Source organism: Sarcophilus harrisii, chromosome 6 (genome assembly GCF_902635505.1).
Source record: "Sarcophilus harrisii chromosome 6, mSarHar1.11, whole genome shotgun sequence".
In the NCBI taxonomy this organism is placed as follows: Eukaryota; Metazoa; Chordata; class Mammalia; order Dasyuromorphia; family Dasyuridae; genus Sarcophilus; species Sarcophilus harrisii.
This window is the reverse complement of record NC_045431.1, coordinates 246,820,164-246,832,879: the sequence shown is the minus strand read 5'-3', so window position 1 is coordinate 246,832,879 and position 12,716 is coordinate 246,820,164. Positions and strand designations below refer to the sequence as shown.

At 37.8% G+C, this 12,716-nt stretch overlaps 1 protein-coding gene across 1 annotated transcript; it reads left to right on the top strand.

Annotated features, from left to right (window-relative positions):
• LOC100919190 (olfactory receptor 4D11-like) lies at positions 1-948 on the top strand. The gene has a single exon (XM_003773990.2). It carries the CDS (start codon positions 1-3, stop codon positions 946-948), a length of 948 nt encoding a protein of 315 aa, XP_003774038.2.
• The last annotated feature ends 11,768 nt before the right edge of the window (positions 949-12,716 follow it).

The window sequence follows — 12,716 nt, the reverse complement described above, 5'->3', positions numbered from 1 at the left end:
ATGGAACTGGGGAATCACACCAGGGTGAAGGAATTTGTTTTTGTGGGGCTCACCCAGTCTCCAAAGTTGAGCATCTTCTTATTTTTCTTATTACTCTTGGTGTACATAACCACTCTACTGGGAAATCTCTTTATCATGATCACTGTGACTTGTGAGTCTCGCCTCCACACGCCTATGTACTTCCTGCTCCGAAATCTATCCATTGTGGATATCTCCTTCTCCTCCATCACTGTTCCAAGGGTTTTGTTAGATCTTTTAGCTGAAAGAAAGACCATCTCATTCAATGGCTGCTTTACACAGATATTTTTCTTCCACTTCCTTGGAGGGGTGGATGTTTTTTCTCTATCTGTAATGGCTTTGGATCGTTATTTGGCCATCTCAAAGCCCCTTCACTATGTGACCCTCATGAGTAAAGGAAGGTGCCTTGGGCTCATAGTGGCCTCCTGGGTGGGGGGCTTCATACACTCCATTGTACAGATCTGTCTGTTGCTCCCCCTCCCCTTCTCTGGGCCCAACATCATTGACAGTTTCTATTGTGATGTCCCCCAAATCCTCAAACTTGCCTGCATTGATACCTTTGCTCTGGAGCTCCTAATGATCTCCAACAATGGTTTAGTTACCACACTTGGGTTCTTTCTTCTCATTGTGTCCTACACAGTCATCATGGTGATGTTGAGGTCTCATACTGGAGAGGGCAGGAGGAAAGCCATCTCCACCTGCTCGTCCCACATCACTGTGGTCACCCTGCATTTTGTGCCCTGTATCTATGTATATGCAAGGCCTTTCACTGCCCTTCCCTCTGACCGGGTCATCTCTGTCACCTTCACTGTCATCTCCCCTCTCTTGAATCCCCTGATTTACACACTGAGAAACCAGGAGATGAAGTCAGCCATGAGAAGATTACACAGAAGACTTGTACCTTCTGCAAAGGAATTAGCCCTGGGCTAACAGGTAAATGGGAAAGGCTGACTTGAACTTTGTGCTCATTATTTGTATGGGGCAGATACTCTAGAAGGTATGTCTTTGTAAATATCTGCATCCTGGGTATAGTGATAGCAGTTACCCTAAGTAACCAGTGAAGGCAAAGAGTTTGGATTATTCCAGACACAAAAAAGCAAGGTCCATAATAAGATGCATAGACACACTAGACCCTCCTCCATTCAAGAATATCTGTATTAAAGACTACACATTAAAAATGGAAAAGACAATGGTCTGGGAACCAGGAGATCTGAACCTACCACCAGCTCACTGAGTGACCTAATGCAAATAATGTATCCTCTCTGCATGTTATAAGTGTAGGGATTGGAGGAAGTGTTCTAAGGTCCCTCCAACTAACATTCTTTGGTATCAAGTCCTTTCAGGCTTTCATTTATGTAATGGGGACTTAAGCAGAAGAACTCCCGATTTATTTAAGGACACTGACAATCCCCATGAAGTCAGCCAGTCACAGAAGGGACCAACCAAAAAGTTCCTTGAGTCTCTCCGATAGGAAGGGATGAAGGGAATTGTCTACTTTCCCTAGAAAGTTTCCTTTTCAACCAAAGGCCACTCTCTATAATTTTATTACTGATGTAGCAAGTCACTCAACCTTGACTGGATGCCCTTTGATGTCTCATCCATTTCCAAGTCTCCTATGATCCTATATGCTGCATTCTAAGATTCCTTCCAGCTGTTATGTTCTATAGGTCTTTTGGCTTCTGACTTGAACATTCTATGTTCTAAAATTACTCCAAGATCTAGAATTCAGTAGTCCATGTTCTCTTCCAATTCTAACTTTCCATATTTCAAGATTTGTCTGAATTCACCCAGAACCATAGGGTCACAGACTTAGAGATAAAAGGGAACTTTAGAAGTTATCAACTCACTTCTGAAATGAGAAGCCTGAAGCCCAGAAGATTAAAGTTGACTTTGTCTAATCAGGATTAGACCCCAGTATCTCTATGTGATTCCAACTTTAAAGTTCTAGATGTATGAGCACTAGTGTAAGGGTGCTTCTAGACTAATAGTCTACCTTCAAAGATTCCCTTTTAAACTCTGATGTTCGCCATTCTATTTTCTATGTTCTCTTCTATCTCTAACATTCTATGCTTCTGCCATTTTGATCCTTATTCCACTCTCTAGCATTAGCATTTTGCCTGGATATAAATTCTCATTTGGTTACATAATGAGAAAATCTCTCTCAACTTATGTAGTAATGGGAATCTAGCCCACTATGATTAAGAAAGAGAATTCAAAAGGAAAAAGGGTGTCAAATAATGTAGGATTCAAGGATAATGACCAATGGAGGGGAACCACTGGACTGGGGAGGGATGTGTAAGAAAATTTTCAATAGATAAAATGGCCCAGATTACAAGAATTAAGTCCCTACACTCCATAAATATTTCTCTTCACTATCTCTCTTTTCATATTATCCATAAACTCTTAAGTGTTGAAAAGGACTTTACATGGCATTTAGTTGAGAACCCTTCGTTTTATACATATACGGATTAAGGCCTTTAAAGATGGAGTCACTTGTCAAGTATCAACCCTGCTGATAAGGAGGAGAGCTGGGACTGAACTCCCTGCATTCCAATGTTAAACCCAAAACTTTTACCAGAGCATTTTTATAGCATAAATTCTACCAGAATAAGCTAGGTTATCCTTCATTCTCCCTTCCCCTTCACTTCCCATTGGCCCTTTTATTTTTCCCCCCAATTATGACTGAGGTCTTCTTGTGTCACCCATAGTTGTCTCTTGTCCCCACAGAGAACTGTCAGAATAAGAAGGGATACCGAGTCCTGGGATGGAACGTGTGTCAGACTTCTGAGTTTATAATTTCCTATAGGAACCCTTCAGGAAAATACAGTGCTCTAGAACATGACATGAGCATGCTTCAGTTCTTTAATAAATTCAAGTTACTCAAATGCACAGTAAGAATAGTAATCACAAGCATTTCCTCCAATATCAGGGAACACACTTCCACAAACATACCCAGCATCCAGAAAAGGAAAACATCGGTCACCAACTCAAAGCACAACCACGATTGGGCAAGTCATTCAATACCTGTTCTGGGTTCTCACCAGCTTGACTGATCATGGACTAGCTCCAATACTGGACTTTTCTAAGTGGGCTCTGTCCTTCAGCCCCAGACAACCTCAGGCTTTTATTGGTCACTGTAAGACACCTGTCCCCTGAGACTATAATTCCATGACTAAATAGCATGGAAAAGAGGCCCTGGTTTTCAGATCTGGCTTTGATAACTGGCAGATGCAGCTCAGATGTTTCAAGACCCAAAAACTATCAATAATGTTTCACCAATTTAGTCCAGAGTTGTCAAAACACTAGAAGAAAGACTAGAGTGCAAGTGTTACCTCAAATATTACTATCTAGGTGACTGTGTTACAATTTCTTTTTCTTCTTTTGATCTCAATTTTCTGATCTATAAAATGAGAAGGATGATCTTTGTACTATCTACCTCACAGAAGAAGAATTTTGTAAACCTCAAAATGTTAAAGGAAGACACATTATTAATTATGTTCCAGCATAGCCCCATGCTCCCAGACTTGTGGAGAGGAAAAGTATGCTGTTTCTGCTAAGAATGGAATCTTTTGCTAGGTCTAATGGTTCTGGAATAAATTGAGGGGAGAGGGGATTGATCCTCCGATTGATAGTCAATAAACCCAGTCTTCTTGCACCTATTTGTGCCCTATGCTAACTGTTTAGACTCACTGCTTCCTAGAAATGGAAGTCATTGTGAAGGTAAGAGAAAAGAGAAGACTGAAGCTCTCAGATTGAGAGCTAGGAGGAGTCTACAGCAAATGGCACAATCTCTTAATCATGTCTTGCTGAAGTCTCACTGGTGGTGGCCACATTGGTTAATAGTGGCAGTAATCAATAATAGGGGCACGTCTGATGGCAAGTAGCAGAAGATGTATACATCTTCTAAACTCTACAAAAGTACTCTTCCTCCCCAGCAAGAGCACTTCTACAGAGATATTACCTGGGTCACTACTCTCCACCAGATTAATGGGCCATACTAAGCCACCGACTAAGGCCGAGTCCATTAGCCCAGGGTTAGAACCATTCCCTGTCCAGAGTAGGTCCTTAGAAAATATTTATTGATTAAAAAAAATGGAAAGAGAATAAGGAATTGTTTTATATGCAAATACGTGTACACATGATTGATTAACCAGGCTATGTGAACTGGAAAGAATAATAATCTAGGAGTAAGGAGATTTTAGTTAACTTCTCGTCCTTTAAATGACGCCACCTATGACCTTTTAAAGTAAACCATACTCCTCAGGTCTAAAATTTTTGCAGGCTTCCAATGAAGTTATCCAAGTATGAATAAATAGTTTCCAAAAGAAGAAACACAAACTAACAACTAGATGGGGAAAATACTCCAAAATATCAAAAATAAGGAAAATGTGAAATAAAACTCTGAGATATCATCTCAGACACATCAAATTAGCATTGATGGTAAAAGATGAAAATATGAATATTGAAAAAAAGTTTTATAAGAATCACATTGATGTACTGGGAGTGTAATTAGGAAATGGCCCAATTACTCTGGAAAGCAAGTTGTAAATATGCAAGCAATGTTATTGAACTCTTTCTACTGTTTGACAAAGAAATTTTTCAATAAAGATGGTATACCATGAAAATCAAAGGCAGGAAAGAGAATGTCATTGATAATAAAATATTCACAGGCTCACTTTTTGTGGTGACAAAAAATGGAAATAAAACATATGTTTTTTGGTAAACTCTGAATAAATGGTGGTTTATGAATGAAATATGATTGTACTCTTCAGAACTACAAATGTAATAGATAAAAAAAGAAAGAAATATAGAATGTCTCATAACTGATACTGAATAAAGAAGGTAGGATCAGGAAAAAATATAGACAAAAGCTATCATGATGTAAATGAAAATAAAAAAAAAAAACAAGCAAATTCATATAAAAAATGACCAATGTTGGTTTCAGATGTCCGATATCCAAACACATTTCCACATTTATAAGAAATACTAAATAATGCCTGTTTATAATCTTTGACCATTTAACAACTGGGGTATGAGTCATATTCTTATAAATTTGACAGTTCTTTATCTAAAAGGCTTCATATCTCAAACATTTAAAGGTTTTCTCAGATAACTGTCTATAAATAATTTTTTCCAGATTTTCTGTTCTCCTTCTAATTTTGATTATAGTGTTTTCATTTGTACAAAACATTTTTAATATTATGGATCCAGAGATGCCCAAGAGTCAAACCCATAACATGTTAATTCTACAATATTGATAAACAGAACTTTTGAGGAAAAAAATCTCAGTATGAGTTCTAAAAGAATATCTGGAAAAATGAAGCAAGAAACAAAAAATGAAATAAGAACTCTGGAGAAAAAAAATTCAAGGGAGAATAACTCACTTAAAACTGAAGGTGTTAAGACTATCCAAGTAGATGAATTCCCCAAAATTTAAGGGAATAAGCAGAAATTCATAAAGCTGGAGACAAGATAAAAGGTTGGACCAAAATCAAAAGGTAATCAAAATAGAAAGAAAGAAATATGCAATAAAAATACAAAATACTTTTCTAGAAAACAATTCACAGAAAAAGAATCTCTGAATCATTAAATTTCCTGAAAACTACAATATTTTTAAAAGTCATACTTACAAATTTTCAAGAAATCCCAAGTGAAAACTGTCCATCAGAAGACAAAGTAAAATTAAGAAAATCTTCTACTCCCTTTCTGAAAGAAGCCCCAAAATGAAAACTTGCAGGGATACAGGGGCCAAAATCCACAGCTTCCAAGTCAAAGAAAAGGTACTGCAAGCAGCCACAAAGAAACAGTTCCAGTAACCAAGGAACTTCAAAAGCTTGTCTGTTACCACTATAATGGACTGAAGAGATCTTGAAATTATTTATTCCAAAACACCAAAGGTAAAAGCTTAAAACCAAGAATAACTAATGACAGGATTATAATATAAAATTCAAATGATTCAGTTCAATATATTGCTGAAGAAAATCAAAGCTGAATAAAAAACTTTGAAAAGTAAACACAGGAGCCAACAGTTGCTTTTGAGAATGTGTTTTGAGAAAGTGTTTGAGAATGGCAAGAATTAGGTGGAGCAGCTAGATGGTGCAGTGGATGGACCACTGGCATTGCAGTTCTGAAGACTCATCTTTCTGAGTTCATATTTAACCTTAGATACTTACTGTGTGAGCCTGGGCAAATCACTTAGCTCTGTTTCCATCAGTTTCCTCATCTGTAAAATGAGCTGGAGAAGGAAATGGCAAAGCTTGCCTATTGTGATACCAGCCATTAGCTGGAGATCCAACTCAGTCCAGCAGAATGGATCTCTTCATGTAAAATACAGGGAGATACTAAGGATACAAAGAAGCTGAAAGGCTGTTGTGTTGTCTGACCTCTCTCCTCTTCCCTCTTGCCTCCAATTTCTTTCATTCTCAGTCCACAAGCAACACCTGTGTCAGTAAAGTTGCTTTGCAACTTCTTCAAATGTTATGATTCACAACTGTGGAGGTTTTCGGAGAATTAACCTGCCCCTTCACCTACACATGGTCCTTAACACTTACCAGTATCTTTGCCCTGAAAATGCCCAAATAGGGTAAAAAAGAGACAAAACTAGAAAAATGCAAAAATGAAGTTTTTCTTTCTTATGAATTCTAATATTTTCAATTTCATAAAAAACAATTTTAATCATTTTTTAAAATGATGAGTACCAAATTCTTTTTCACTCTTTCTCCCTCGCCACTCATTGAAAAGGCAAGAGATTTGATAAAGGTTTTACATGTTTAGTCAAATAAAACATATCTTAATATTAGTCCTGTTGTTAAAGAACACACAGACAAAAAAATAGTAAGCTTCAACTTGTGTTCAAACTCCATCACTTTTTTCTCTTAGATGTGAATAGCATTTTTCATGATAGGTGGATTGGTTCTTTGTTTTGCTGAAAAAAAACGCTAAACCATTCACATTTGATCATCATACAATATTGCTGTTAGTATGTATGATGTTCTCCTGGTCCTGCTTATTCCATTTGCATCAGTTTATATAAGTCTTCAGGATTTTCCAAAAGTATCCTGCTCATCAACTCTTACGGCACAATAGTATTCTATCACACATAAAAATTAGAAAGGTGAGAATATCTGAATTAGAATTAATTAGAATAAATTGTTTAGTTTAATAGCTAATTAATTTAAACTAGAATGTATGAGAGTGTTTAGCCTGTAAAAGAAAAAAAAGGGAGGAAACAGAAGAGCTCTTTTTCAATATCAGAAGGGCTGTCATATGGGAAAGGAGTTAGATTTGTTGTCCTTAGTGCCATATAGGAATGATTTACTAAAATAGAAGAGGAAAAAATAGAAGGAAAAATATCCTAACCCTTAGAGCCATGCAGAAGGGTAATAGTCTGCATCAATAGGAAGTGAGCTCCCCATTACCAGGTCATTAAGCTGAAAATGGATGAGGATTTAGGGCCAAATTCTAAAGTGAACTCAGGTTTGGCTTGGATGAAATGATGTCAGATGTACATCCAACTCTAGAGCCTACAATTTTAACAAATAGCAAATGGTTTTACAAACTAGCACTTCAATATTGTACTCTTATGTGTTCCTAGTCAACCAGGAAAAAAATCTAGCCTTCATTGAAACTCAACCAACTTGACAAAATAAATCCCACCATGGGGTATAGAGCAGAATTTCTTGGCACTCATTTGTCTGTTTTCTTAAAAAAGTCATTAAAAAGTGTCCTTTGTCTGGTCCCCTGTGTGTTAAGTTCTAACAGCCTGCCTATCAGACCTACACCCAGTCCCAGCTCTGCCCATTGGCCCTCTGGGGTTGCTACCTACCTCCTCTAATTGCCTGGTGACATTGCTCATATCATGGGACCCTGTTCTGTGGAGTCTTCCTGCCCTGGCTCAGAAGGACTGAGCAGCAGAAGGGTTAGCGGCTTCCTACCAGTCTGGGAACACAGCCAGTGTGCCAGCCAACCGTGAGTAGTGTCCAGGCTGAGATCCCTGGAAATTATTATCTGAATGACTGAAAGGTCTGTTGAAATTTTCTGAAATATAGAGAGAGTTATAGGCATATGTGTATACATATATATATATATATAATTTCCATACAAACATACATGTATATTTATATTTACATGTGTGTGTATATATATGTGTGTGTGTATGTGTATATATATACATTGTTGTTATTCAGTCACTCCCAACTCCTCATCATCCTGTATAGGGTTTTACTGGCAAAAATACTGGAGCGATTTGCCATTTCCTTCTCTGGCTCATTTTATAGATGAGGAAACTGAAGAGAACTGGGTGAGGTGATTTGTCCAGAGTCATACAGGCAATAAATGTCTGAGGCCACATTAGAATTCAGGGCTCCCTGACTCCAAGGTAGTACAGTAGAGTGCCAGACCTGGAGTGACAAAGATTCATATTCATTATTTAACCCTGTTTGCCTCAGTTTCCTCATCTGTAAAATGAGCTGAAGAAGAAAATGGAAAATGATTCCAGTATCTTTGCCAAGAAAACCCCAAATGAGATCATGAGGAACTGACTACAACTGAGAGCAACCGAAGAACTCCAGGCTCAGAGCTCTAACCATTAAGCAATCTAGCTGTCTCATGTGTAGACATGGATACATACAAGCATATACACACACATACACGTGCTTCAATATTTCAAATATCCCTAATTTCAGTGGATATTATTTCCATGGAAATGATCACCTCTCTATGAATTAACAAACAGTCTCTAAATGTTGTTAAGGCCATAAAATGAATTATTAAAAGCCAGGATGGGGATAAACTTCCACAAACTTAGCTAACTGGTCAGGAAGAAGAGGTTGAGAAGTGGGGAGATCATAGACACAGTCTATCAACAAGATCTTATTAGAATCCATTGTACTTGGAGGGATGGACAAGGTATTGTATTTTGGGGACATAATATGAATGACATCAGGAACCTAATTAGAGAAGGTTCAACCCATGTAGAGAAGAGCCCTGACCTTTATACCTTTTAGCCCTGATCCAGCCAGCTAAAAGCCTGAATTTGTACTAATGTGTCTTATGGCATAAAACAAAGTTCTGCAGCTGGTCAGGAAAGAATACTATCTCCAGAGAAGGCTTCATTACTCATGTTTATATGAGTCTGATCTCCAACATATAGTCTGGAAATGAAGCACAGGGAAAGAAACAGTAGATCAAAGCACAAAGGTTTCTGGCCAGTCTTGGTTTACCCATTAAGAAGCTATTTAACCTTTGAGCAAAAGGTTGTCTTTTCTCGATACTCTCATCTAAGTTTTCTCCTTTGTAAAAACAAGAGTACATCAAAATTCATTCTAATTTCCTTTATGGAGTGGTTACAAAGGTGGAATAAAATCACGAATGCAAAATCAGTGTGGAAATTTGTAAATGTCAGATAAATGTGAAAGATAGAAGAGGAGGAGGATGAAAGAAGGGCAAGGAAAAGGTATGAAGGAAGAAGGTAATGGCAAAAATATCAGTTATGACAAAGATCAAGAGGTGATAGAAAGGAAAGAGGAAGGAGATAAGAAAGAACAAGAGGGAGTGAGAAAAAAGGAAGAAGAGGAAAATGAGAAAGAGGAAGGAGAAAAAGAGAAAAAGGAATAATAGGAAGAAGACAAAGGAAATGAGAACAACTAAAACAGGGGATTAGAGTATCCTGGGAATAGAAAGATTGAATGATTTGTCCAGCATCAAACACAAACTCATAAATGGAACTCTATCCACCCCTAGCCTGGATATAAAGTTCTATCTATTGAGTGCCAAGAGCCCACTAATATCATACAAAGACTCTGTCAGACACAATACAGGTTTGATACAAAGGAAAGGCCACGTAAAGTAATAGAATAGTTTCATAATTGTAAGAAATAGGGTCCTTAGTATTCTGAGGACCTCTGGTGGTCTGCAAAGCATGCTACAGAGAGAAGAAGACAAAAAAGCAGGGATAGTTTGCTCTTGGTACTTGTACAGATGCAGGTGGAAAACTTTCAGCAGAATTCCCATAATTCTATACTAACAACTTGAGGAAAATGCCTTCAGATCTCTACAGGGTTTAGACCTAACTAAGAAAGTCAGGTCACTAATTTGCCCTATATTTGGGGCTCTAGGCAATTAGCAAATGCCTACTGAATTGAATTAAATAGCATCTCACAGCTTGAAGGTACAAGCAAGAGGAAGAAAAAATTACAAAAAGCCTGGGGAACAAGAAAAGAAAGACTTTCAAAGGTCCCATATCAATCCTTAGTTTTATTTCTTTTTTGTTCCTTATCCTTCTTGAAACCAAAGCCTTCATCCTATAGTTTCATCCTAATCTTCTCCAAGCTCCTTCAGATGAAAATACAAAGTAGCATCAACCAGAAAGACTAGAGAGGGCTATGGGCACTATCCTTAAGGAAAATTGTGCCTTTTGTACCTGAGTATATTGTAATGCCTCAGCTTCCCTGCCTCAGTTTCCCTGAATTATAATGTCCTGAGTTGAATTGTTGTGGCCACCCCACCCTTTCTTGCCCCATTGGGACTGAGAGAACTGAGTCCTAGAAGCTCTGGCCACTCTCACATTCCAGTGAGTCATAAAACTCCAGGGGCTTATCTCAAATGCCTGGGTATTGCTCATTATCTCTTGCCCTTGACTTGCTGTCTCCTGCTCCCCGACCTTCTTGACCCCCAACCTGTCAGAACTAAGTTATGATCCTTTCCTGAAATTATGGCTTGTCCACTCACCCCGAGTTTTGACCCCTAATTAAGTCCTAAACCAAGCTCTGACTGTTAATTCTGGAAAAATTACAAATCCTCTTTGTGGCAAGTAAAGACCTTTCCAATCTGGTAAACCCTGCAGGACAGCTAGGTGGTCCATTTAAAAAAAAAAAAAGCATCTTCCTGCGAATCTGTAGGACCTAAATTCAAATTCAGCTTCCGATATTTTACTAGCTGTGTGACCCTGGTCAAGTCACTTAATCCTGTTTGCTTCAGCTCCTCATCTGTAAAATAAATTGTTTTCAATTGGGGGGGGGGGGAGTCAAGATGAGCTAGAGAAGAAAGGAGAGAATCTGGAACTCAAAGTTTTAAACGCAAATGTAAAAATCGTTTTAGATGTAAATGAAGAAAATAAAAAATATGAAAATGAGCTAGAGAAGGAAATGACAAAACATTCCAGTGTCTACCAAGAAAACTCCAAATGGATTAGATAAATAAGGCACAATTAGATAAATAATCCAAGGATTAGATAAATAAATCTTCAGAAATATAGCAGTGAATCCCTGAGAGTTGATGAAATCCCCAAGAGATATAGTCAAGAGCAAGGCTTTTCTAATTTTTCCCACTCACAATCCCTTTTTAACTGAAAAATTTTTATGTAAATCCTACGTATACAGGTTTATAAAAGAGGTAGCTCCATCAAACATTTACTGATGATCAATCATAATTTTGTGAATCCCACATTCAACTATGAGACTCTATATGGGGTCATGAATCAGTTTAAGAAGCCCTGGTCCAGAGAAAGAACAAAATGGGGTCCAATTCAAAGCCTCAAGGACACCCATGATCAGTGGCCAATATCCAGATAAAGATCCAGCGAAGGAGAATGAGAAGCATCAAGTAGGAGGAAAATCAAGACAGGGCAGCATCACAAAAGCCACTAACAAGAAGATAAGTGATTGGCAGTATCTAAGGATGCAGAGAAGTTAAGAAAAATGGGGAATATAAAAGTCAATCGGTTTGGCAATAAAGAGATCACTGGGAAGTTTGGAAAGAGTTGAGTGATAAGTTGGAAGCCAGACCTTAGAGAAGATAACATGAGGAAAACAAGCAGAGAACCTTCTTGTAGACTGTCTTTTCAACATATTTAGCCAAAAAAAGAGAAAAAAAAATACAGGATAACATAGAGCAGAGATGGCTGGAGAAAGTGAAGATTTTCTGAGAATGAGAGAGACATGTATATAATAACTATACTGGGAGATCTTCTTATCTCCCAGTTACTTTAGGGAAGTAACCAATAGAGGGAGAGAGAGAAAATAAGTGAAAGTAGGGATGATATTGTTGGGGGAGTTGTCAACTAATCCAACCATTCTGGAGAGCAATTTGGAACTATGCTTGAAGGACTAACGAAGTGTGCATGCCCTTTGATCCAGCAGGGTAGGTAGTCTCTACAGGGTCTGTATCCAAAGAGATCATAAAAAAGAGAAAAGGCCCCACGTGTGCAAATATGTTTGTAACAGCCCTTTTTGTAGTGGCAAGGAAATGGATTACCATCAGTTGGGGAAGGACTGAAGAAGTTATGGTATAGAATAATATAGAATATTATCTTCTATAAGAAATGATGAGCAAGATGATTTCAGAAAAGCCTGGAAAAACTTGCATGTACTGATGCTAAGTGAAATGAGTAGAACCAGGACAACTTTGTATATAGCAACAACAAGATTATGTGATGATCAATTGTGATGGATTTGGTCCTTTTCAACAATGAGGTGATTCATCCCATTCCAATAGACTTATGATGGAAAAAGCCATCTGTATCCAGAAAGAGGACCATGGAGACAGAATGTGGATCACAGCATAGTATTTTCACCTTTGTTGTTTTTTGCTACTTTCTTTCCTTTTTGATCTGATTTTTTTGATAAAGCATGATACATGTGGAAATATGTTTAGAAGAATTACATATATTTTACCTATATTGGATTACTTGCAGTTCATGG